This window comes from Phocoena phocoena, chromosome 17, assembly GCF_963924675.1.
Source record: "Phocoena phocoena chromosome 17, mPhoPho1.1, whole genome shotgun sequence".
NCBI lineage: Eukaryota > Metazoa > Chordata > Mammalia > Artiodactyla > Phocoenidae > Phocoena > Phocoena phocoena.
In genome coordinates this window covers 8,214,720-8,241,894 of record NC_089235.1, presented here as the reverse complement: position 1 = coordinate 8,241,894, position 27,175 = coordinate 8,214,720, and the positions used below count along the sequence as shown (strand labels likewise).

Below are 27,175 nucleotides of genomic sequence, written 5' to 3'. Positions count from 1 at the left end.
CAGCAGGAAAAGTACAACGCGGCGCTTCACTTTTCCTTCGTGGCAGGTACGGTAACCCACCTGGGACTTAGGAAGAGAACTGGTTCTTCCCAGACTCTACTCCCACCCGTTACTTCGGAATGAAAAATAAAGCATCATTTGTTTTAAAATTGTTAGTGTCTGTAAAACCCTCCTTCTGGGAAGTTAAGTCGTTCGAAATAGCATGCTCACACATCATATCAGAGCAAAACGTACATCTAGGCATAACCTGACACTATTCCTTCACAGAAAGAAATGTACGTTCATTACCTTTAAAACGACCGGGGGGGGGGGGGGGGGGGGGGTAGAAAAAAAAGAGGACCGGTCACATGACAGGAAGACACCTGCGTGGATGGGGTTAGGAGAGGCCTGAAGGGCCAGGAGTTACCTTCGGGCTGGGAAGACTCTTCCGACTTGTCATCGTCCTCCAGCTTTTCCTCTTCATCCTCCTCGGAACCCTTTTCTGAAATGGACTTGGGCCCCATGTCCGCACCGACCTCCGCCCCTCTCGGATCGCTCTTCCCAGTGCCGGGCTCGGCCTCGGCCTCGCGGTCCTGCTTCCGGTCCTTCCCGCCGCCCTCGACCTCCTCCTCCTCTGCCTCGGCCTCCCCCGCCTCCCCGGCCTTGGCCTCCGCCCCTCCCGCCTTCTCCTCCTGGCCCGGGGCGGCGGTGGCGGCGGCGGCGGTGACGGCGGTGGCGGGCGTCTGGCCAAAGCCCAGGGCCAGAGCGCTCAGGGCCGGGGCGCCGGCCGCCCCTCGGGTCTGGGCGAAGGTTTTGTGCGCGTCCAGGAAGGAGAGCTCGGGGTCGTTGAGGATGTGGTAGTCCGTGCGACTGACCCCGTGCTTGGCGGCGCCCACCAGCAGGTCCCGGTCGTGCCTGCCGCACTCCCACCACTCGGGCAGGTCCAGGCTGGGCTGGCAGAGCCGGAGCCGCTCGGCCAGCTGCGGGTGGCGCAGCACCTGCTCGCGGATCTTCCGCAGCAGCTCGATGCGGTACAGGGTGCGCGAGGCGCGCTCCTCCGTGATGGGCTCGATCGCCGAGGGCAGGTCGGGCGGCTCTGCGGCAGGGGGAGCGCGTGTCACCCGAGGGCGCCCGCCCCTCCCCCGCCCCACTGTTCCGTGCCCGGCGAACCTACCGCCATCTGGCTTGGCGGGCACGCGACACACCCGCCGGCACATGGCCACGAAGCAGCTGAAGTACTTCTCCAGACTCTCATCGGACTTCTTGTCAAGCCTGGCAAAGGCTCGGAATTGGTTCCAGTCGAACTGCTGTTTCGCTGGGTCAAAAATAACCCCAAACGTGGACACCACGCGGTAAAAGTCCGCCTCTTCCCGTCTCGTCCACCTGTCAGAAAGGAGACGTTAGCCGGACTTGGGCTGCGTAAAAAGGCTTCACGTTTATTACTGCTTTTCCTCGTTTGCCCTGAACTTAATTCACAGGGCTTGTCTCTTTCTGGGGGGGGGGGGGGGGGGGGGGGGCGCGGCGGGGCCCTCTGACGGCGGTTATCTTGCCTGCGATGTCTGCCTCCCGCGGGTGCAGAAGAACAGAGGAGAGGGCAAGGTATCAGGCGCTGGTAGACCCTCGGAAACTCACTTCTGCCGTTTCTCCGATATTATAGCCTCCCTTTCAGCTTCCAGGGCCCGCACTTCCTCCCGGGGCCGACGTCTCCGCCGGTCGGTCTTCATCAGGGCCTCCTGCCTCATCTGCTGCCTTTTATAGCTGCGCTGATAGGCGGTAATGAGCCTGCGCAGACGGGTGGTCAGGGTCGAGGTATTGGGCCAGTACAGCTGGCCTAACTCAGCGCTGCCCTCGCTGTGCTTGCCTGGGGAATCGAAGAGAAGATTTCTGAATGCGTAGCCATAACCTCGCCATACACAGGGTTTCCCAGCAAAACGAGATGACTCGCCAACATTCAAATGGCAGCATGGGAAAGGGCATCGCAGTGCTCTCGTTTTTAAAATATAAATAAGGAGTGATGTTAGTGTGGAACTTGTAAACCGTTTCTTTCTCAGCTCCTTAGGGGGAAAAAACCAAGGTCGTACGTCAATCCTACATAAAGAAACATACTTTGTGCCACAGACAACGTGATAAGGGTGCTCTCCTGTAATGTGATAATCTTGAACGTAAAAAACAATCACATGATTGTTAGCTAATGATCTTGCATTAGGAAAAAAGGGTAGTAGTGTCTCAATAAACTGGCAGATGCTTAACAAATGCCCTGTTTGTAAGAGCTGTATTTCTAAGGATGCTTAAAAGTTTTCACCACCTGATTTGAAACATAAATATGTAAATTATCTTAATCCAAAAAATAGCTACTTTATCAAAGAAATTCAACAGAATGAAAAACCGAGAATAAACAGGCATTAGAATTCTTCACAAAAGAGGTGAGTCAGCGTAGATGAAGCGGCACTTGAAGACACCGCCGTGGTGAAGCGGCAGCAGTCCAGCTGCAAGGCAAGGCCTGCACCCCACTCTTCAGCCCTGCTCCCCCCGGCTTTCAGGGAGTCATACCTGGGCCGCGTATTTCCATGGGTTCTTCCTTATCTTCTGGAGGAGAATTTGCAAATTCCTCAAAAGCAAAGCGAGAAAGAGAAATTATTTTAAGTTGTGGTTTTATTTTGCTTTTATCTTTTAAAGAAAAGGCCGTTATCTATAAAGTTTAACAAGTCTTATATGAGCATACAATATTTTACTGGTGCCGTAAAAGTCAATGTACTCAAGTTCTTACATCTATTTCATCCTTGAACGGTGTTCTGGTTGGTTTATATTCTGGGTCTTCATCTTCTCTATCAAACTCTCCCCTATATAAAATTTTAAAAAATGTTTAAATCACACTGATTAGCAAGAGACTGAAGGGAGCCTGGGAAAGAGTAACACCCCGCCTGATGCTACTTTGAATTCTGAGTCTGACATCCAAAGCGACTCTGTCGGTATTCAAAGCGTGCAGCCATGAGGGGTAGGGTGTGTGTGTGTGTGTGTGTGTGTGTGTGCGCGCGCGCGCGCATTGGGGGGCGGGGGGTTGTCATCATTTGGAAAAGACAGACAAGTTGCAGATTATCTAGATCATATATTGTGTTTAAATAGTCATTATGATATATAAACAGACTACACTGGTAAACATCACTTAAGTCCAAATCAGATGCAATGTAATGCACAGTGCCGTGTAAGAACTGAACCCTGCCAGTAGATGTGACACTGACATAAAGTTTATTAAAATTTTAAAATGTCCTTCTTACCCATCACCGCCATCTGCTAGCATGTCTGTTCCTCTCTGCTCGGCAGCGATGGCCTTGGCATCGGGCATACCAACTCGTTCCAGGAAGCACAGCGCGGGGTCAGCTCGCATGGAATTGTACTTCTCGTACCCTGTGCCGTCCCACCGGCCCACGGAGGACACACACGGAAACAACGAAGGCCCGTCACTCACAGAATCACGAGCAGGGCCACCTCACCCGTGGCTCTCGACTGAGATGATCATTTTATGTTGGCTTTAAACGAACCAGGCTGCAGTAGCCTATTCTACGGAACACCTATCCCCGGGCAGATTTGGAGGGGGAGGAGGGGGCCAGGTTACATTTCAGGGATGTTATCAGAATGACTGCAAATACTAACGGAAAAACGGGTTCAGAATAACTGCAAGATGCCTGGGAAGGTGTCTGACCCGACTGTCCCCAGGATCTAATTTTGCTTGGCATTAAAAGGCTTCGTAATGTTCTTCTGTGACCTCTGCAGTGGTCCACCCCACCTTCCCCGGGAACGGCTTCAGTCCTGCAGGAACGTGCACCGCCGGCTGAAACATCCCTGTCTACGTCAGGCCAGCGAACCTGTCTTATTAGGTTTAGGGTGATGCGTGTCAGTAAGATGACACTGTTCCCTCTATGGTTTTCAGACTGCAATTTGCTTTTTGACTGCCCACGTTGACTAGATGGAAGATGGCAGATCCCAACAGTGCGCTGCGGGAAGATGATTTTTAGGCTGAGCTCACAAAACACGGCTGTGGTACAGAGGCAGAACAGCACAATTCAATTAGGACGTGTACTACCACACCCCGCTCCTAACTGCTCTAGAGCCGCAAGCCAAACTGTGATCATGAAAGGTTTTATAAGCCATCATTCTCCCCTTTAGTCAGGCCGGGCTGCTGAGAATACCTCCACGACCTCCAGAGACTCGGGATTATAATCAGGAATCGTTCACTGTATATATCATGCCAGTTCTGCATCCCCAGCCTTTCAAAGTTAACAAGGCTGCATCCCACTCAGGGGAGCCACGAGTTCTCGGCACTGACATTTGTGAAATATTGCTTGGAACAAAGCCCAGGAGGCACTTGTACAGATTAATAGCAGAGGTTAAGCCCACCGTCCACTTTGACACGGGCTGGCAGAGCTCGCAAGGGGAGCCATGCTGGAAGCAAAGTTTAGGGAGAGCTATAGGACAACTTGGCTATTATTAAAACAAATATGGCTTGGGTTTTATTTACAGCCAAGAAAGAAATGTTTTCTTCTCAAATACTCAACAAACATTCAAAAACAGCATCTGATATTTACAGTTCATATTAGATTTTTAGTACAGGAAATGGTAGACGCCAAGAGTCCTCTGGAACTATCCTCATTAATATTATGACTTTGGAAAGAGAATGCACAGAGCTCTAAATAAAGACAAAGCCACACGGTCAAGATGTGGTCCAACAGAGACGCCCCTTACCGTGCTTGAACACTCCAATCAGGAGGGACTTATCAGCTTCCTTATCCCACCAATCTGTGGGGACTTCCGCGTGGAAAGGCTCAGGTATCCACACATCAGCTTCACTACAAAGACAACCGTTTACGTGATATTTAAAACAAATCCCAGTATTAAAAAGGAACGCCAAGGGACGAACGCAACCCGCGCCCCCTTCCCACAAGCACCTGAGCATCGTGAGGTGGGGCTGGGGGCGGCGTAAGCAAAGGTTAAAAGAAAGGGCAGAAGTCGGCCACGTCCTAGCAGGACCAGAGGTGAACTTTACCACGCAGGGCCCCATTTTTTAAAGGTCAGCTCAGAACACCGGTCGTTTAGTGCACACCTTTTCGTACATCCACACATACATACGAACAGGCTTTTCCCGATTCTCATCACGTCCCCAGGCTGGTAGGGCAAACAACTGCTCTTGAGATGCAAAAAGGGAGAGGCGCCACTGACGGCTGACGGAGGTTCGGGGCGCGCTCCGTGCTCTGTTCTGACCGCCCGGATCATCGCCGAGAGGAACGGGGTGAACGTGGGCTCACACCAACCTTGAGTCGGCGCCCTCTAGGATCTTCTCCGCCTGGTCTCCTATCACTTCTTGTCTCAGGTAGTACAGCATGCGGACACGCAGCAGGACCCTGGAGAGGAAGACGGGGGCGGGGGGAGAAGTTCTCAACTTCTGGACTGTTTGCCAACAGCGGCTCCTGGCAGCTGCTGGTGTTCATCCATCATCCTGCCAAGGCTGATTAGCCATGCTGTATGGTAGGCTTGAAGCGTGACAGATGGTGGCACATAATCACCTCTGCGTGGTGCTTTCTGCTAGCTTCCAGCAGGCCTGCCTGGCAACCGCTTCCCCCTGCACAGAGAGGGCCGGAGCTCAGCCCGGCCCGGGCACACTTCGTGGAGTCTACCTAGCGCAGCTTGTGAAGTTTAGACACGTAGTCCACCGCTGCCTCTGAAGTATCGAAGCGAGTTTGTAAACAACGGAGCAGATGGCTTTCAGTAACTGTTCTGCTTCATTATCTCATAAAACTTCCTCAGCTGCTGCCTTAATACCATTTTTGGAAGCACATCAGAAGTTGTAGGAATAAACGAGATACAAAATCTGGTTTTACTACCTTACAATAAACCCTCAATATGGAATGTCAGGTTTTTCAGATTATACAACTTTGCTTCCGAGAAAGGAAGATGGTGGTGGCAGTGGATCCTTACGTTTCCCCCTTAAGGAACAGTAACCGTTTTTTATTCCTTCTAGCTTATATTACCTGGAAGCCTAAGTTATAGCTTAACAAGTAATAATAAAACATCACAAAGGAGATTAAAATGTGTCCAGTTCACTGAAGTTCCTAGTCATTTTCAAGGAATCAGTTTTTAAAAACTCATGGAATTCTAGGAACCAGACTTTTGATCTCACTTGGATTTCCTCAATGGCGTACACCTAATTCTTTCAATAATGCCCACCTGGTAAATCCCCAAGGCCTGTCTACTCCAAGCCTAGCATCTCCTGCTGGACAGCCCCCACTGTGCATAATCTGAAGACTACCTCCTTGGCCATGAGTAGATAACACCAAGTGCTACTCCCCCAGCTAGATAATCCCATCATACACTTGCAGAACACTTTACAACCCATGTATCACACTGACTAACACTAGCTCATTTGATCTTTACAATAACTCTATGACAAAGTGGAGCAAGTTACAATTTCCATTTTCACAAACGTGAAAACTGAGGCCAACAGAGGGCAAATGACATATCCAAGGTCACAGGGTCACCTTGAGCATGGACCACTCAGAATTAGGCCTTCTGACTCCATCACTTCTTAATGTCTCTAGGGACGTGGCACTTGTCATTGAAAATATCAAAATGACAACTAGGGGCAGCTTCACCACGACAGGCCACTCCCAATCATACACAGATACCCCGTGACCCGCCGCCTTCTCCACCAACAGGCTGCTCCTGGCCAACCTGGGTTCTTAGCGGGCAAAGCGTGAGGCTGTAAATACCTGAATGCACTCCAAAGTAAGCGACCTTTCTGGATATTTCGTTTTTATTTTTTAAGATTTCTTTCTTTTGATAAGATTAAAAATTGGCTGTGCCACACTGAACCAGCAGAAGAAAAGTGACAGTGCAGGCCCCCATGGCTGGCACAAGAAGAACCTGCACACCAGATCTCCTTACAGAGGATGCTTGGCAAGGGGATGCCCTCCACCTTTAGCTGGATCCTCTTTTATTCACCAAAACTCGGTGCGGCAGCAGTGATCCTGACGGTTTCCCTCCCTTCGGTAGAAGACAAAGTTTTCTACCTCATGAGGAATTTTAGTTTTGTGGAGACTTTTACGAACGAACTGTGAATGTCACCTTTCTTCTAGAGGAAAAAATTCAAACCAATGCACTGGCAAGCTGAGTGGAGTGGCAGGATAACGGGGTGATGGGAGGTGGCCTCTGACCCTAAGGAGCTTGCACGTGGTGAGTCAGACAGACAGGACTCCTAACAAGTCCCCAGACCTCACTCTCATTTCAGCGGCTATCCCACTGGTGCCCGTTTTCTGGACCAGCATCCGGACCGGGAGCACGTGTGCACCGAACTGTCCTACCCCCTTTTCATCTCCTTCAACTTGAGACAGTTCCTGTCTTTGTCTCTTGCAACTTTTTTTTTTTTTTTTTTTTTTTTTTTTGCGGTACGCAGGCCTCTCACTGTGCGGCCTCTCCCGCTGCGGAGCACAGGCTCCAGATGCACAGGCTCAGCGGCCATGGTTCACGGGCCCAGCCGCTCCGCGGCATGTGGGATCTTCCCGGACCGGGTCACGAACCCGCGTCCCCTGCATCGGCAGGCGGACTCTCAACCACTGCGCCAGCAGGGAAGCCCTGTCTCTTGAAACTTTTGAAGAGGACTGGCCAGCTATTTTCCAGGAGGTCCCTCAATTTGGGTCTCATTTTCTCTCTGACTGCTCATCCCAGAGAGGAGATGGAAGAGGCACTGCCAGTTCTTCTCCTGAGACCCAGGGGAAGATGTGAAGAACACTAGTTATATCTCACGTACTAACTGGGCCGCGTACCCTGCAGAAGTCTGTTACTGACATCAGAGTGGGGAATTAAAAACCGCTACCATGACACTGGGGTCCAGGAAGAGGAGCCGTTGTTCCCACACTAAACCCCTTCACTTACAGTTTGTCTGAATCCAGAGTTCGGAAGGTTATGGACCCCAAGTTCACATAAACCACAAAGAAACAGAAGTTTTCTAATAGCTCTAGGCAGGGCAGGACTTTAGGGAGAACCATTATGCTATGGCAGTAACAGCAGTTTCTGAGGTGCCAAAAGGGTTTGAGGTAATAGGTTTTGAAGACTCAAAAGGGAAAAATTTTGTCGGTCAAAATCCAGCAATGATGATCAAAGCGAGTCCCTGAAGGCACCACTGCATTTAAAAAGGGACGAGAACCACAAGTCAGTGCGACCCAGGAGTAGCAGATGTTCTCCAGGAATTATTTCACTGAGGTTTTCGACAACCCTGAGGGGAGGCAGGGTTCCGAGATGGGCAGGGCTGCTCGGAAGCAAAGGTGCTCGCTGCCCCTTAACTAGCTGAGGGACCTTAAGCACCCGAGACTTGGTCTCCTTGCCAGGTAAATGGGGATGAAAGAGCACGACTTATCTTAGACAACTCAAAACACATAATCCATAGGAAGCGCTTGGCGTGCTGCCAGTATTAGGTGCTCAGACTTTTGCTGCTACGATTTCTTAGAGAGATAGACATTTATTTAAGCTCTATTTGACGAATACAGAAAGTGGGTCTTTGAGAGGTCAAGGAGCTTGCCCCAGGTCGCCCAAAGCCAGGAAGGGGAGCGCTGTGCAGCGGTAGTGCTGCCTGAGCCCGGATACCGAACATGCACGCTCAGAGGACGGAAGGAATCAACACATGTGGATGCTGGTGTAATGTGTCGGCAGCTCACAGAGCTCCAAGCGATGAAAGGAATTCAGACCTAGTATCCTTCAATTATATATAATCAGGTTCTGGAAGTAAAGATAAGGCATATGATTCTAAGCTCAGAGGTAAGAAGAAAGGACCCAGTAACTGAGGCATTATGAAGCAAAAAACACCATGTGAACTCCGCCGTTGCTCGACTGAAAGCAGTCAGTTGAAGGCGGGATCACATAAAGTTAACCATAATCCTCTAATACACGTCGGTGAAAACTCAGTTATCCACGACGTCCACAGCAGCATCCTTCACAACCGTCAAAAGGTATCAGCCAACCCAAGTGCCCACCGATGGATGGATGGATAAACAAATGTGGTCTACACGTACAATGGAATATGGCTCAGCCATAAAAAGGAACGAAAATCTGGCACAAGCTACAACACGGATGAACCTTGGAAACTGGGCTAAGTAAAATAAACCAGATACAGCAAGGCAAGTATTATATGAGTCCACTTATGAGGTGCCTAGAATAGGCAAATTCAGAGAGACAGAAGGTAGAATGGCGTGGTTGCCGGGGGCTTCAGGGGGGAGATCATTTAATGGGTACAGAGTTCATATGAAGGTCAACAAAAAGATTTTGGGTATAGACAGTGGTGATGAGGACGCAGCAATCTGAGTATAATCATTCCCAGTGAGTTGTTCACTTACAAATAGTTAAGATAGTAAAACTGTGTCACGCATCTTTTACCACCACCCCCACCCCCCCCAAAAAAAATCAGTTGCCTAAAGGCAGGCTGCCACGTGACTTGGCATCATGCTTCAAGAAAAACAGCAAGGTTGTACCAACACAGTAAATATGGTATAATAGCCTTACTGATACACATCTAGTATATGCATCTACTTAAACACACGCATGTCTAAGGAAAAGAAGGGTCGCCAGCTCCCCACGACCGCCCTCCCTGACATACTTGTTGCAGTGGTGCTTCAGGTGCTTCTTGTAGCTGTCCTCCTGGAACAGGGCATCTGGGTTGCAGCCGGCCAGCCAGTCAGCGTCCTGCACCACTGGATGCGAGCTCTGGGCTTTCACCTTTTTGCCCTTCCGCCCCCTGGGCACCGGGGCTGATAAACCTACAAGCAGAGTAGTCACGATAACCATAGCAACAGAAGCTCTCCACGACCCCAGTTACGGCGTCAGGGTCAGGAATCTCCGTGCAAGGCAGGGACACACGGGGTCTGGGACACGTCCTGAGCGTCCCCGACAGCTCCCTGGGACCCCACCGCACGAGGCGTGACGCCGACCCACCGGAATGGTTGACCAGGGCTCGCGTCTGGCCGTCGGCCGTGGGTGTGATCAGATCCCAGATGAAGCTCTTGATGTTCTCGTCCCCCCGGTAGTGGTTGAGGCAGTACACGAGGATAGTCCTGCAGATGGTTTCCACGTCCTGCTCGCTGAGCGGACGCTTGTAGCGGCCATGGGAAAGGATGTCTGTCCAGCGCCCCCAGCTGCAAAGCAAACATTCACATGCAGACGGTGCCTCTGGGTTTAGACGTGCGGCTTTGGTTTCATGGTCAGGTGGCAGTGTTAGGAGAGCCTGGGTCAAAACTAGCGACATGTGACATCAGGTTATCGTGAGGCAATCCAGGGCGCTGTTAGCACCCGGCCGCATGTTCACTGCGCCGTCGGGCAGGGGCTGACACAGGCCTTCCCCTGGAAACCCCCTGCTCCCCTTCACGTGGGCATGGTTCGTACCTTCCGCAGCTGACCCACCGTTTGAGAGGGAAAGTGACGGGAATGACTCCCCCCAGTCAGGGGTGCACGCGGGTAAAGGTGCAGCTGCACCTATTCACCTCCAAGGGACGCCCTGATAATTAGTGAGAGGCCACGAAAGGTCTCCCTTTGAGACAGGGGTGCTAGGTGCCAAGTATAAGAGCGCTCCTAAGTCCTTGTGTGAAACGGGGGGAGAGAGGACCGTGGACAGACCTACGCGTGCAGTGCACAGGCAGACGCTGCGTGAGCGTGCCCTCCCCGGGTTCCAGGCGCTCAGGGCGGGAACCAGCCTCCACGCGAGGGGCACAGTTCGCCCCGCGGCCCCGCCTGGTCCTCCCAGCTTCAGAGAAGTTTCCCCAGTTCCTCAAATCGCCTTCGGACACACGGCTCCTTCTGCTGGGAACTGTCTCCTCCTCCCTGCCCGACGACGTCCCACCCTCCCTCTTACCCCAGCTAATTCATGATATCCATTCACGCGCCTCCTTTGATTCCCGCCCCCCCCCACAGTGGGCAGACAGCCCCGAGCTGCATCTTAGAGAGGACGTGCCTCTGCCCCACTGGCATGTGAGCACCTGCGCAGCTTTACCAGTTTACTGCCCTTTCTGCTGGTTCACCTGCCTGCCCACCTGCCCCCCGGGTAACCTGCTCACAGCCCTGTCCTAGCACCGTGCCCTGCAGGTGGTAGGTGTCCAACACACCTGAGGCCCGTGGGAGGCGGGAAGGGCGTCACTGGAAGCATACTGTTTAGCTTCAGCAGTTACTAACGTTCCGCTTCTAAAGGCAGCAGCAACGTTCTCAACTTTGATCATTAGGGTGAAACATGGAAGTAGGGGAAGCAGCAAAGGGCTCGGTGGCTAGGGGTGGCCAGGAAAGAACGCCCGGCTTGCAGAGATGATGATGAGAGGTGACACAGCTGCCGAGACACAGGACCGGCTGCAGCGGAACCTCCTTTACTGCATAAGCAGCCACTGACCCAGCACTCACCGTGCCCACGGGCCCCGCACTCTGCCCCGAGGACACGAAGAGGGAGCCCTGGTCCTCACGGAGCCCTTCACCAGGGCTCCAGCAGGAGAGGCTATCACCTGACATGCCGAGTGTGACAGCAAGTGCAGGGAGACCCTCTGGGGCAGGTGCTGAGGTGATGCCTGCTCAGAGGTCAAGGGCAGGAGATGGTGGGCGGGCAGGGCTGCGTGTGGAAACAGAGGGAGCAGCGCACACCGCAGGAGAAGAAGCCTCTGTCCCAACAGCAGCCCGGGGTGCCCGCGGAAAGGACCCACGAGACAGACAAGGGCCAGGTAGGAGCCCTGTCTGCCACGTTGGCAGAATGTTTGTGTTTCTTCTGAAACTAATGCTGATCCATCGGAAGAAAAAAAATCACAGAGCAGATGTCACCAGATCTATAGAAATATCATTTTGGCGGCAGCTTTTTCACTTGAGCGGCATTCGCCCGCAGTCCCGCCATGTGCCAGAGCAGGCGTATTTACGGATCCAGATGCACACCGAGCACCTGCCTTTCAGAGCCCTGTGTGGGTGCCGGAGGGTCAGACATGGGTCAGATGTGGATCTTGTGGTCCAGAAGGAGAAACACGACCCATTCAGAGAGTTGAAATGACTGCCATTTATATTTCAGATGACTTGGAAGAGCTATACAAGTTGAGACGATTGCCTTTAACAAGTTTTTGTAATGGAAAAATAATGAAAGATTACCATAGTGGTAAACTTTATGTGAAGGTACACTAGGAAAAGAGGTTGTTATTCTGAGACTTTGTTCTGGGTTATTAATGATTAGCAAGTCAATTTGGATCTGACATAATTCCTTAAGGGGCAAAATCCCCCTTCAAATCCGTGAGGATCTGCACGGCTTTTAGCTCTTTAACCAAGAGGCCCCAGGCCTGCCCGGGTTGCGTCAAAGGCATTTGCTACGGAGAGTCACAGAAATCCAAACACAAATAGGGTTTTCCTCCGCCACTTGGAATTCTAACCATTTTTCGAATAAAAGTCAATCTCTCACATGAGCCTGACTCACCCATAGACAAGCAGGTTCTTCTCTACTCTGAAGCACTCGCTCCTGGCATAGCCCTGGGACCTGTCCTGCGGCCGCCGTGGCTTCGTGCAGGGCTTCTCTTCAGAATCACTCTCCAGGTCTGAAAATTCCATCAGCTCGTCCTCCTTCACTGCACTGTACAGCCTGGTTTGCTTCCTCACTCTTGGAGTGTCAATAACCAGGTTGTTCTGAAAGACAGCAGATACATTGGAAACTTCTGAAAAAGCAACCCCTGGGGGAGATCAGGCAGACTGTGAAGGGGCCTCTCACTCACCCTCCCATTTAAGGCATCAATATCCAATTCCGCCTTCTTAGCCCACTTTTGCCAGAAATTTGGATCATCCAAGGAAATATCTGTCCTGTTTCCAGATGCAACAAAACTGGCCTGAAAGGGAAAAACGCACGCATTACTTTGAGATGCTTTTCTCAGTGGCAAAATGCAAAGCAGTTTTCACATATTCATTCACTCGAACATGGACCCATCCTTCTACCGTGAGCCAGAGGCTGTGGCCCATGGGACTGGGATGAAGGACTGTCCCTCAGGCAGCTCACTGTCCAGGGGTTGATAAAAGATGATAAAATAAAAGATGACAGCACAGCATAGTAAATGACAGGCAACAAAGGTACTTACAGGTGTAGCCGATATACAGAGAGGAGACCTAACCAGGCTCAGGTTGGGTGCGGGTACAGGGAGGGCACTGCTGGGCGGAGAGAACAGGCCCTCCAGAATACGTCTGCCTGGACCAGAGTGTTAAAAGCCCACAGAACAGCAAAGCATGTGGAAACGCTCAGTGCGGGGCATGTGCCAAGGCACCGAGAAGAAAGGTGATCACGTCGTACGGCTGGGGATTTGGGTGGTCAGGGGAGTGTAGCCCAAGGTCAAGCTGGTGAGGAGGCAGAAGCCGGGTCAAGCAGGGCCTTGCATGTCCTGTTAACAGAGTCTGAACTCCATCCTGAGGTAGTGGGGAACTCTTTGAAGATGGGAATAATCTCAAGAGGTATGCGACCATATCCAAAGTCACCTGCCAGAGGGACCACAGCGGTGTCCTGGAGCAGGGAGGGCAGAACAAAGAGGACAGGCTGCGGCCATAGTTTAGGGAGGAATAGTGAAGACCGGCAGAAATGAAGAAAAGGATACAGCCTAGAAGGCAGTCTTTAAGAGGTAAAATTAAAGGCGTTGGAATCTGAGTGGATGTGAAGCCTGAAGGACGAGTAAGCCAGGAAAACCTCAGCACCCAACTCTGGCATCTGAAAGGTGTGGCTCAGGTGTAAAAACAGGGGCGTGTGCGTGTGTGTACACACACACGCACACGCGTGCAAACAGAGGGTGGAGGGACAGGGATGATTAATCTGCTTTGGTACCTACTGAATCTGAGGTGCCTGTGAGGATGGAGGAAAGAACCTGAAAAGAGGCTGAAAGATGTGAGCGAGAAGGTGTTGGGTCACAGAGCCCAGAGGAGGAGAGCCTTTCAAGACTGGAGTAGCTGGGACAAGTGGAGTAGCTGGGACAAGTAGAGTAGCTGGGACAACTGAAGTAGCTGAAGTAACTGGAAATCTACAGGCAAAAGGAGGGAGCTGGACCTCTGTCTCACATCACACACAAAAATTCACTCAACAGGGATCAGAGACATAAAGTTAAGAGTGAAAACTATAAAGCTCTTAGAAGAAAACACAGGAGCAAATCTCTGTGACCTAAGGTTAAACAATGAACCAAAAGCACAAACAATAAAAGAGAAAATGGGTGGGCTTCTTAAAATTAAACACCATTAGGAAAAGACTAGGGGAAATATTTGCAAATTGTATTATCTGATGAGAAACTTTTATCTGGAATTCTTAAAGTTCAATTAAAAAAGACAACTCACTCAAAAGAGTTCAGAGTTGTTCAAAAGATTTGAATAGACATTTCTCCAAAGATGTGATATATATATATATAGCCAATAAGAACATGAATAGACGCTAAACAGCAGCAGAGAAACGCAGAACGGACCAGAGTGGGCTACCACTTCACACCCAGTAACAGGACGATAATCAAAAAGTCAGACGACGAAAAGCGTTGGTGAGGATGCAGAGAGATTAGAACCCTGAACACTGCTAGTAGGAAGGGAAAATGGCATAGTCACTTTAGAGAACAGTCTGGCAGTTCCTCAAACGATTAAACACAGAGTTAACATACGACCCAGTAATGCCACTCCCGGTATATATGCAAGAGAAATGAAAACGTATGTCCACAAAAAAACTTGTTCACAGATGTCTGTAACAACAGTATCCATAATAACCAAAGAATGGAAACAATCCAAATTTCATTATCAGCTAGTGAATGGATCAACAATCAATGTCCATTATCAAGTGGTAAGTGAGGTATAACCATAGAATGGGATATTGGTCAGCAATGAAAAGGAATGTCTGATGCGTGCTACAACGTGGATGAACCTCAAAAACATGCTGAGTGAGCGAGGCCAGGCACAGAAGACCACACGTTGTATGATTCCACTTATATGAAATGTCCGGAGTAGGCAAACCTCGAGAGACAGAAAGCAGTTGAAGGGTTGCCAGGACTCAGAGGGGGAGGCGGGGTGGGGGGATTGTTACTGGGGTGATGGAGACGTTCTAAACTTAGATGGGGGGATACTTGTACAAGTCTGTGAATACGGGAGATGCACTCAACGGTACACTTAAAGTAGGGGAATTCTGCGGTAAGTAAATTCCATTTCAATAGAGTTGTTAAAAATGAAAGCGTGGCACTGGGCCTGGGTGTGGATGGGGGAAGCCTCAGAAGGGGTCCTGGGCGGAGGGGATGGAGTGGAGAGGTGAGGGAGGGGTGGAAGCTGGCAGGTGGGAAATTAGCAGAAAGGGAGGCAGGGGAGAGAGCTGCGTAGATAACGCTTGCGTGGCTCTTCGCTGCGAAAGAAGAGCTGCGGGCTTGTAGCCAGAGCGGAAAACAGATGGGGTCTTCTTCAGATAGGGGTGAGCTGACTGGTCTGAAGGCTGTCAGGGGTCAGGATCACAGGAAACGGGGGAGAGGGTGACGGAGCAGAGGCTCAAGAAGCAGAGAGGGCGGGGCCTGAACACAGGTAAAGGACGAGCCTGGCGAGGCGGGAAGCGTGGCTGGGACAAGGCGAGGGTGACCCCGAGGCCCGGTACAGAGAAGAGAACCCAAAACACAACGAGTGCTTCGTGCATCGGGGGGCTCCACCGAGCGGGAGTTAATCACGCATCTCGTAACGTGCAACATAAAGCAGACATTACGTGTGCTTCCCGGGAGCGCGTGACACAAACTCTGTTCCGCTGCCACAGAACACCCGCCGCTTGGGATCGATCCACACCTTAGCAAACGTGGAGCCCTTTCCCTCAGACTCGATGGTGATGGTGTGGGTTCGCCGGAGGAGAATCTGGTCGATATCTTCTTCGCAGAATTTAGACCCTTCGTCCTCCTCATCCATGAGGGCACCATAGGCCCCTTTCCGGAGAAGATCCTCTATTTCTTTCTTGGAAAGCTGCTGTACCTGTTTTAGAGAAATATTTTTAGAATTGTCTGTAGACTGAACAAATGATTCATCTTTCTCAAAGAGGGTAAACCGTAATGACAAGCAAGGAAAGTGTGACAAGATATGCTTAAGATATCGAGGCCAAAAGATGATCAGATGCCGGAAAATTTCTCAGTGTCAGTTAAATGACGGAGCGAGAGTGAATGCACGGTGTGGGCGGCGCGCTTTACCCCGTTGGGAGCGTTTTCTCTTCCGCTCATGGACTGCAGGACAGCTTTATCCAGACCGAGCTTCAAGCTAGCTTTGTCGAACATCTCCCTCTCGTAAGAATTCCTTGTAATCAGCCTGTAGATTTTCACAGATTTGCTCTGTCCTATTCTGTGACATCTAGCCTGAGCCTGGAAGAAAAAGGAAATGAATGGCTACCAAAGAAAGAAAAGGCTCGACTGTCAAGTTATCAGAGCATCTGTTCCAATAAACAGGGGTGCAGTTTAAGAGAAGAGGGTTGACACACTAAGAAATTACTGTCACATTATTAATAAATCGATTACTAGTTGGTTCATTTGCCCCAATCACGGGACGCTGCCTGAGCGACTACACGATTTTAATTTGTTGGTCTGACACAGCAGAACGACTTTCAAAAGTGGGAGAGGGAGGCATCGGGGAGATTTTCTTGCATGTTTACCTGGAGATCATTTTGGGGATTCCAGTCGGAATCAAAGATGATGCAGGTATCAGCAGCAGTAAGATTAATGCCTAAACCTCCTGCCCTTGTACACAGGAGGAAAACAAACCTATCAGAGTCAGGTTTGGAGAACCTGTCGATAGCTGCCTGGCGGAGGTTCCCTCTGACCCGGCCGTCGATCCTTTCGTACGGGTACCTAGAAAATGTCAGTGTTAACAAGGAGGCCTGACGAACGGCCAAACTACATTCTTCCTTTTTTGGTGTTTTAAAGAACCAAATGGATATGGGATATGTATTAACAGGATGGTATTATTTATCAGAAATAATGTCAGAGCAAATAGGTGTTGTTGTAGTTTTTCATACAACTGGTCGAATGCCCCAAAGATTAAAGTTCCCGCTACTTCCTCTCCAGTGTCTGAAAAGGGCTGACACCTCCAACAGTGAAACAACAATCAATTTCAATTTTCGGTAGGCACTGTTCTCGCCTAGCCGAAGGAAAGAACTGGAAAGCAGAACTGCCCACAAAAGCACGTGTCGCATGGAATAGCCGTCATGCCCATCTAGAGCTTTTAAAAAGAGGTGTGACATGTCCCCTACTCCGTCCCCTTTACTATAAACGCCACTTCAAGGGACTTCCCTGGCGGTCCGGTGGTTAAGACTCCAAGCTTCCACTGCAGGGGGGCACGGGTTCGATCCCTAGTCAGGGGGCTAAGATCCCGCACGCCGTGCTGTAGAGCCAAAAAAATTATAAAAAAAAAAAAAACCAACCCCCACCCCACCACGCCACTTGGAGGTGAAGCGCGTGGAGCCCCCGTCTTCTGACCCCAGCTCGCCAGCCCGGTGCGTGGCCCTCACCGTCTCTGAATGAGGTAGTCTTCCAGGATGTCCAGGCAGCGCACCATCTGGGAGAAGATGAGCACCCTGTGGCCGCCGGCCTTCAGCTTCGGCAGCAGCTTGTCAATCAGCACGAGCTTCCCAGCAGCCTGGATCATCGCCTGGAGCTGGAAATCTGGAGAGTCGGCATTGTGTGTTTCCTTAAACTCTTCCAAAATCTTCTCTTCAGCACCTGCGGAGATTGGAGAGCGTAACGGGAACACTGGAATATTCTCTTGCGGTACGGAATACTGTTTTTATGAGTAAGAACAGTGAACCTGCTTTCGAAACCCACTGCAAACTGTAAGGGCCGGGAGGCCGCACTCGTGTTTATGAACACACATCCGTCCACTGGCTCCAAGGAGGGTCTACACAGAACCGTGGAAGTACAGAAGGGATCAAAGTTTTAAGCGCAGCACATTTAGGCGTTTGTGGGGGGAAAAAAAACGCCCCACATTTTCCAACAAACAAACGTTTGCTGTCTGTAGAAACTGAATTTCAACAACAGACTGCCACGCCAGAAGTGGCACAAACAAGCCAAGGGCCAGATACCTACAGAAAACCTGGAACCTAAAATGCTAAAGAAAGGAAGAACTGTTTACTAGCTGAATATAAACACAAATGACAGAATCTGTTCTGAAACGAAGAGACGAGGGAACAGGGTTCTAACAGTTACGGTGCAAGGGCAGACGTCTGTGTATCCAACCACACATTAGTACAGCCAAAAGGGCTGCGACAACAGGAAGCCCATTTTCCAGGGTCATTTTAGGGATTTCTCAGGGTGCCCGAGCATATCTTTACTGCGGTCTCTGCAGCTCCCTCCACGGTCATTCTCAACTGGTGAGTTACAAAAATTCTACCCTGAATTATCCAAAGCTTTAAAAAAACAAAACCTGACCTCTGTTTCATGAAAGACTTCTATACCTAACCCTCTTTATCTCATCGCCCCACAAGAGACCTCTGCTTTGCTCCAAGACCTGGGTGCATCAGAGAGAAGCCTGGAGAGACAGGGACCTTCCCAGGGATGGAAGCCCTTCCACCTCCTCCCCTGACCCCAGACGTGCTGGCTCAGGGAGCAGCAGGCTGAGCTTCCTGCAGCCGCTTAGGTGGCTTAACTAGAATTAGGCAGCAGGGGCTCGGCCGCGCTGGCCGGGGGCAGGGGGGTCGATCAGGGCCGGCAGCTGTGCTCAGCCAGCCCCTCTCCCCTGGGCACAGAGGGGTGGTCACCTATCCTTTGGAAAATACAAACAAAACCATCTAATGGGATTTGTCCTCAGCCTTAAACCGTACCAGGAACTTTAAACTACTCTTCTTACCACTGGTTTTAAACGTGAACGAACTATGCACAGGATGGGGATATGGGACCCTCACAGGGTGTAAAGGTCACGTGAGCTGGGCCACCAGAGCCGTGAGGACAGAACGGTGGCACACAGCAGTGGGTGGGACAGAAGTGCCCTCCATTCCCGTTTTCAGGGCACTCGGGCAAGTTAATTCATGACACGGTCACACACTGAAACACAGCTTGTTCATTATTAATCAACAAAGGATCTTACTGAGACCAGATTAAAGTCACTAATGCCTGGACCGGGCACTGAGGTCCACGCAAAGTGCATCGCTGCTTCTCAGGAAGGGCCTGGCAGAAAATGCCGGCTGGGTCCAAACTGCTGTCTCTCCCTCCCCCTTCCACATGATAAAACGCTAACGTTCAGGATGTTAATCTAAGTGAAACAAATGGCAAAGGTTTTACTAGGAAAAGGTAAAAACCAAAATGCTGTTGCAGAGAATCGGCAGGAATATTCTTGAATAAAGAATATTCTTGAATAAATACTCTTGCGTAAAGTTGAATAATGTTTTTCAAGGCAAGAAATTTAGAAATCTAGGTTCCGGATTCAGGACAAGAAGGCCCTCAGGAGACAGGAAAAACAGGTTTACATCCATATATTACATTAGGTCTTTTCAAAAAGTTTGTTCTTGTTGGATAATATACTACAAGCTCTGCAAGTCAGAAACAGATTTTACTCATAATATCTGGGCAGTTATTTTTTGCTCATATTAGGATTACAGTCCATAATCAAAATACAGCATTTTAGCTTAAGCTAACGGTCGGTGAATCAGCTTTTAAAAATGAAATAATCGGGGGCTTCCCTGGTGGCGCAGTGGTTGAGAGTCCGCCTGCCGATGCGGGGGACACAGGTTTGTGCCCCGGTCCGGGAAGATCCCACATGCCGCGGAGCGGCTGGGCCCGTGAGCCATGGCCACTGAGCCTGCGCGTCCGGAGCCTGTGCTCTGCAACGGGAGAGGCCACAACAGTGAGAGGCCCACATACCGCAAAAAAAAAAAAAAAAAAAAATGAAATAATCGTTTTGACAAAATAAACATGTTTGAGTTATTTTAGTAAAAAATTTGAAAATATAAGCTCAGTCTAATTAGTAGAGAAATTTAATCTTTTCATTTTAAATTTATTTATATGACAAAAATAACTTGCCTGCTTTTTCAATACTACCAATGATTTCTCATGTCATCAAAAGTAGCCAGAATTAAAATACACTCTTTCTTATCTGACAGAAGTTTCTCCTGAATTGATCAATTCCGCTCTTTGCCGTGAATTCAGGTTCTTAGAGTGGCAGCCAGTTGACACCAAGAACACTTCACTTAGAGCTATCAGCGAACATAGTTCCTATGTGCTTCCTGTAGCACCGTATTATGCCCAGAAGAGCTGAAGACAAGAGGGCAGGGAAGCAGCACCTACCTTCTAAGTCATTACAAGGCCGAATTTTCAAGTTCACCAGTTAAAGATCTACCTTGACGCTAGATTTGTAAATATCAAATCAGAAAATGAACTGGAAATAGGTTATGGTAAGCCCAAATACACCGTTGGCACTGCCCTAAAGTCCTGCATTTACATTTAAAAGTGTGTGTGTGTGTGTGTGTCAGAGATAACTTGAAGAAGTGTGGAAGTCTGTTCCCTTAAACAGATGGTCACTGTGAGGGCAGGAGCTGCAATGTCACCTGGCTATATTAGCTGCAAACAAACAAGAAATTCTTTTCTTTTTAAATTTTACTTATTTATGGGTCTTCGTTGCTGCGTGCTGGCTTTCTCTAGCAGCAGCAAGCAGGGGCTACTCTCGTTGCGGTGCGCGGGCTTCTCATTGCGGTGGCTTCTCTTGTTGTGGAGCATGGGCTCTAGGCGCGCGGGCTTCAGTAGTTGTGGCTCGCGGGCTCAGTAGTTGTGGCGCACGGGCTTAGTTGCTCCGTGGCATGTGGGATCTTCCCGAACCAGGGCTCGAACCCGTGTCCCCTGCATTGGCAGGCGGATTCTTAACCACTGAGCCACCAGGGAAGCCCAAGAAACTATTTTCTTTTGCAGATTACCATTTTCTCTCTGAAATTCATTCCATCACGTGAGCTCAGTCTTGTCTTCTTTCTGCCCACGGCTCTCCACCGTGGTGGTCAACAGAGGATGCGTAAGTCGCCCTGAAACATTGGGGCCCCTACCAAGTCTTCAACATCATTTTCACTCTCACATACGGTAACATACAGTTACCTGCTCAACTTTTAGCAAGAAAAACAACTAGCAACACTTACCAAACGTTTGTTATGGTCGCCTAACACTGTTCGATGCTCTTAAAAGTCTCAGTACATATTAGAAACATTTCTCATTTATGTACAGTTTGTGTTCTACAATCACTTCTAATGTTTTTTCCGCTTTGCTGATGTTATCGCTCTCAACCTACACAAACAGTTGCTTCTCTTGTCCACGATCACAGAAATGTTGTGCTTTGTTGAACTGAACTTTCGTTTGACTGGGGATGCTTTGCTCTTTCACAACCAACCCAAATGTCAGTTTAATTTTCAAAACTGAAAGCCTCCTGTAACCGCTCGATAAATGAGCGTGGAGCTGGCATTGGGTCAGTACTTCTGTCCTTCCTTCTCCAGGTCGTGGATGAGAACAGACAGTCCTGGCCCTGGGTCAACCTCTGAAACACAACCTTTACATAGGTCATCTGGGCAGCTGTAACACCTGGTGCGTCCATGTGTGTATTTTTTTTTTACTATAATTTCCCAACGTGAAGGCATGTAAGGATGCCTGCTTAAGAGACACCTTGTAACTTGCTGTCAGGACAGAAAAGCTGACCTCGAGGTGTGACCACTCAGAACAACAGCCACGGATCCACACCTGGGAAGTCCTCAGAACCTCTGCCAACAGGGAATGACACAGGATGACCCTGGAGAGCTGTCAGTCAGGGAGGGGACCTCCGGGCGGTGGTTTGGGGTGGGCTGCCCCCTTCAGAGTGCTCAAGGCACGTGATTAGCGTGTAAACCGACAAGGTAAACTGATGGGACTAGGGTGGATTTCTACCAACCACTGGGGAGACATTCCTTTCCCACACGTCCTGCTACAGCATTTCAGCTTTTGTTAGTGCCTTTTCTTTCCCCTTGGAAGCTACCGTGCCTCGTTTTTTTATTTTTTATTTTTACAGACATTAAATGAAAACGTGTGTGTGTGTCTCTCTCACGTGCGTGTGTCCATGCACCAGAGTTTTATTCATACCATCAACCACCTTCAGCCCCAACTCCATCTCCCCAGCTCAGGACCAGGCTGGTGACACTCGCCACAGTGGCCTCACAGGCTCTTAAACACATGGCAATTAGCAGGCTGGCAGCATTAAAGAGGCAATGATCACACGTGATACTCTCTTTAAAGACCAAGCTACAAGCGCAAAGTTTGAACAAGACATCCACTGATGTCACACCACAGCCACGACCTCGTGTGCTACGTGGAGACAGTCCCAGGTGGGGACTACTCTGTGGTTTAGTAACTGCAGCTTCTGGATGTGAGGTGGTCGGTACGTGTGTAGTTACGCAACGGGGAGAGATGAGGAACTCTTTAATTTAGCTGTGCTTGAACCTCATGGAGTGTGGTAATGACAAACCTGGCTTTGTTCCTTCTCGCCTGGAAAGGAACCTAACTGAATTGCTGGCCAATTATAATTGCACACAGCACCCTGATTTAGCCGGCCATCACTTTTCTTTAACCCATATTAACTCCGGCCTGGACTACAGCAGTCGCCTCCTAGCGGGGCTTTCTGCTCGTATGTCTTTCCCTACTCCCGTCCATTTTATACCATGTTGCCAGATCAATCATCCTGAATCACATCTCTCATCATTTCCAAGCTTCACCCGAATTCCACGAGCCAGCATCTGGGCTTCCCACAAGGTCCCACTGTGTCTAAGGTTCACTGTCCCACCGTTTCTTACGCGTCCTTTATACTTTGGGCAGGCAGGTTCCCCCCTTTGTTCTCTTGCCTCCTTCTCTTTGTTCACGTGATTACATCAGCCTAAATGTGCTTTCTTTTTCTAACCCTGACTGGCAAAATCCTTGTCTCAACGCCATCGCTTTCTAGCAGCTTTCCTAATCTCAATCCCTCACAAACTGAAGGTTCTTGTATTCCCCAGAGTATCTTACACATCATAGGCACGAAAGCTTTATTCCTCTAATGATTTTTGGAAGGGTACGATACAGGTTTTTACTCATATCAGTTCATAACACTATCAGTTTAGTTAAGAAAACAGGAAAACCATCCATCAGCACCAGGAACCAACTATTATCAACACTCGAGATAACCTCTCACTCTTAGAGAAAGGATGCTAGAGGCCTCAAGACTGCAAGAACTTTTCTCCCATCAAAGTCTTGAGACAGCTGACAGCTGCCTCTCACTCCAAAGCTGCTCTTTAACTTCTCTGACCTAAACACACACACATACAGAGCAGGGAAACCTCAATCAGGGGCTAATTTCTCTTTAACTGTTACCATGTTTGATGACTTCTAGCCACCAAGCAGCAACACCTCCCTTCAAGGGGTGAGATGCAGACACAGGAAAGGTGCGTGGAGGTCCTGCTTCAGGGATCGGCGGGGGCAACAGTTCTGTACCCTCGGCTACAGAGAAGGAGGCTTTGTGAAGAATAGGAAGGTGATGAAACCCACACTGGGATGATCACGAACCGTAAAATCATCAGTCTGGAGGGAGAAAAGGATTTCTGGGGTTTGGACAACTACTGAAACAAGGTGCCAGGCGGGCAGCTTACCGTTAATAAGGTAGGGATGATTGCAGCACTTCCGTAATTCCATCATAGTGTTTAAAAGGTTGGGTACGTTAGCTTGACCACCACCTTTGGAAAGAAACGTAAAATTCTTCTCAAGGATGGCTCGGTAATATTTCTTCTGAATGTTTGTTAGCTCGACTTCGATGATCGTTTCTTCCTTGGGGGCCAAGTTCTTTTCCACGTCCTCTTTGAGACGTCTCAACATCATTGGCTTTAGAATAGCCTGGAGTTTTTGCACCTAAAAAAGGACCTCAAGTAAATACCGGTATCATGACTTGCTTGCATGGTATAACATATACTAACATGAAAAACCACAATTCTCCTATTTATTTACCATTCATTTTCATTTGTCGAAGCCCAGGAAGGGTATGGAAGCACTGATCTTACATTACAGATGTCGTAACAGAAGTGCATAAAGGCTGCGTGGCCAATTTCCGATGGGCTACTTCGCTTGCCCAGGAGTCCTGAACAGCCAGGAGGCTTGAACGGTACAACACAGCAGAAAAGAACCCCACTTATTCTGTTAGTTTTCCCTTCTGTTTGTCTTAAGCCTTTGTGATGATGAGGAAGGAAGAGACAATGCCATGGGAGTGCCACACTTCAATTCTCTTCCTTTCTAGAGAGAGCTGATAGAAAGCGTGAGGAAGCCAAGGAGCTGTCCGGTCCCTGCACCAATGAGCATGCAGGGACGTCCCCCTCTGTTCTTTTCTGTTGACTGGCAATAGGATACTGCACACCCGACAGCTCTTACTTAAAGAAAAGCAAAACAAAACAAAACAGACTCCACTCTGAACTAAGCTAAGAGGTTTTAGACAGTAAGTTAGGGAAGGGGGCACATGAAGACCAAGATTTCAAGCGTATCTCCATGTTTATCTCAAATACAGCCTAATAACCAACACCAACATAACTCTCACGATGTATGAAATAACCGACCACTTTTCATATGCAATACCATATTTATTTCTCACAGAAATCCTGCAAGGTAGTTAGGACCCACGTTTCTAAATGAACATATGTAGACTCAAGAAAAGTAAGCAATGTGACCAAGTAAGAAATAAGACTAGAACCTCAGAACTCCAGGAGGGAAACGGCTCGACAAATTTCAGCAGCTTCTGACACTACACCCAAAAGCATACATGGCAAAACCACCAAACTCAAAAGCACAGCGGCTGAAAAGTACATGAACAGTTATGGAACCTCTCTATGAGTCTCGACAGCCCTTCCGGAGGGCAAAGGGACAAACAAACCAATCAGAACACCACCTTAACCAAGACTCAGAATGTCCAAGGAAAGGGGGTGTAAAGCTCACCGGTCTACTGAGGTTGGCTGGGGGCGGGGAATGGATATAATTTACATTTTTAAATGGTTGAATCTTAACGCTCTGCCCTTTCGGGGGTTCATCTTCAATTACGTGACTGAAATACAAAGGAGGCTTGGTCAGTACCTGTTCTTCGGTTTTCAGATCACCGAATTCTTGCATAAAGGTGGTTTCCGAAGGGAATCGACCTGGTTCCAAGAAGTGAAGCAAGCTGAAGAGCTCTTCCACGGTGTTCTGGAGCGGGGTCCCTGTCAGCAGCACTTTGTGTTCCTACAGGGGTGCGAGGAGAGCAACTGAGCAGATCATAACAAAGCGCATCTCTTAACACCAAAGCCTCTCTCGACACAGGCATTTTCCGACTTCCACTCAGGAACGCTGAAATTCAGCACCCACCCTGCATAAAATACAGGAGTTAGATCCGAAGGCGGAGATGCGAGAAATGTGGTCTCTGCTTCAGACAGACTCCCGGACCCCGTAAACGTGTCTTGCCATTTTGTTTTTTCCTGGGATTTTTAGGTCCCAGGAAACATTCTGGTGCTGTGGCTTCACAGGTCCCCTACATCTTGAGGCTTCTCTCCTCACCAAAGTTTAAGCTTTTCCCTCAAATCCCTAGGCTCAGACAAAGCTCGCATGCTTCTCTCTGCTCTCCACACCGACAGGGCTCTCCCCTCCCCGTCTACTTCCTGCATGACTCACTTCAGAGACAAAAGAAGGTCTTCCACAGGCAACAGCACATGAAAAGCTATTTTTTTCTGCAAACATTTCAAACTAGCAAAGAGGTCAGCTTGGTCTTAAATACCACAATCACTTTTTTGTTTTTTTTTGTAAATAGATGCTACTTCTAACTTTGTCTCCTTGAACCAAGGTACGTATTTCTTTAAGGCAATTCTTCCTGTTTACGAGCTCTTTCTCCACCTTTCCTTATGCGTTTGTACCCTTGTCCTCACACTTCCACGTATCCGACATGGTGACCAGTCTTAACGACGGTGAATTTATTAATCTGAAGGGCCTTATTATTTTCTACTTTGGCCATCTGGTACACAGTCCAGTTACTAAAGCTATTTCAAAAAGTGGCTACACCTTCTAGGAGGTTCAAAAGCAATATTCTGACTCAACTGGAAGTCCGATAAGGCTTGGTTGCCGAGCAGAGAGTATGTGCTCAGTAAACCCTGGATGCTGATACACCTAAGGGCATGCTCTTTTTCTCAGTACCTACCGTGTCTTATCTGTCAATGGAGTACTTTGAAAGCGAGGTGAAGCAGTTCAATTTGCTTTTATTCTTCCTTTGCTCCCTTTTGAATAAGAGGTCTCTGATTCAGGAAGATACACAGACCATCATCATCTTCCAACTCATTAAATTCATAAAGAGTAAGAAGCTTGCAAATCAATTCAGGATTTTCTAACGTATAACCATACTGGTGAGTAACCTGGGCCACGGTCCCTGACATATTCAAGTCCAAAATTACTTCATCCAAGAATTGTTTAAAATATTGCCATAGATTCAGGAAAAGAGTTATTGCTGTGGGAGAGCTGTGTGGGTACTAAAGATTGTCTCCTGGTTTTTTTTATATCCTTTGTGACCAAGTGAAATGCTGAGCCGCTAACCAAATATCAGTACTTCAGAAAAAGCCTTGTAAGTTATTAATTTCAAAATTAACTTATTTGGGGGGGGGAAAAAAAGAACTTCTTTTTTATGCTGCTTCCCCTCAAGGGCTGTTTGAAACCAGTTTCACTGAATGATTACACATATGACCCTTTGGTAAGGCTGCATGGGTAGCAAAAAAAAAAACCAGGTTTCCCTTTGAAAGTAACTATTATGTAACATACAATTAATATACAGGTGTCACAGAATGTCACGTGAGAGACGGGCTACCAAGCTTATCATCTCCAAGCTCAACCATGTCAGCAGCTGGGCTTTTGGCTTGAAAACGTTACCATTCTTTTTAGCTCTGATGGAGTGGCATCCATTTGACTTCATTTCAGCAGTCTTTAATTTGTGTGAGGCCTCCTGACAATGAAAGATGAGGTAACAGAATCCACGAAGAACTACTGCCACCTCCAGAGAGTCCCCTCCTTGTCAAGAAGGGACAAGGAGATGGCCCTGCTTCCAAGGCTCCCGTGGAGGACAGTGGGGACCGTAAATGTCCCTCATCCCAGCATCTTCACAAGAATTTCCTTTGCGATGGGAGAGCTGAAAACATTCACTGGTCCTCCCTTTCTCAGAACGCACTTAAAGACAACCCGAATCA

The 27,175-nt window shown here is 49.0% G+C and overlaps 1 protein-coding gene across 1 annotated transcript in view; it reads right to left on the bottom strand.

Annotated features, from left to right (window-relative positions):
* The window catches only part of CHD7 (chromodomain helicase DNA binding protein 7), a 119,626-nt gene that overhangs the window by 10,967 nt on the left and 81,484 nt on the right, over positions 1-27,175 (bottom strand). The window contains exons 13-30 of the mRNA XM_065895739.1: positions 25,053-25,196; positions 23,591-23,846; positions 17,486-17,696; positions 16,631-16,826; positions 16,176-16,343; positions 15,784-15,963; positions 12,735-12,845; positions 12,443-12,648; positions 9,952-10,151; positions 9,617-9,776; positions 5,286-5,375; positions 4,720-4,823; positions 3,255-3,384; positions 2,747-2,819; positions 2,530-2,587; positions 1,612-1,840; positions 1,154-1,362; positions 407-1,075 (exon numbers count right to left, since the gene is read on the bottom strand). Of these exons, the coding sequence (XP_065751811.1) occupies positions 407-1,075; positions 1,154-1,362; positions 1,612-1,840; positions 2,530-2,587; positions 2,747-2,819; positions 3,255-3,384; positions 4,720-4,823; positions 5,286-5,375; positions 9,617-9,776; positions 9,952-10,151; positions 12,443-12,648; positions 12,735-12,845; positions 15,784-15,963; positions 16,176-16,343; positions 16,631-16,826; positions 17,486-17,696; positions 23,591-23,846; positions 25,053-25,196 (3,394 nt within the window). The remainder of the gene's footprint in view (positions 1-406; positions 1,076-1,153; positions 1,363-1,611; positions 1,841-2,529; positions 2,588-2,746; positions 2,820-3,254; positions 3,385-4,719; positions 4,824-5,285; positions 5,376-9,616; positions 9,777-9,951; positions 10,152-12,442; positions 12,649-12,734; positions 12,846-15,783; positions 15,964-16,175; positions 16,344-16,630; positions 16,827-17,485; positions 17,697-23,590; positions 23,847-25,052; positions 25,197-27,175) is intronic.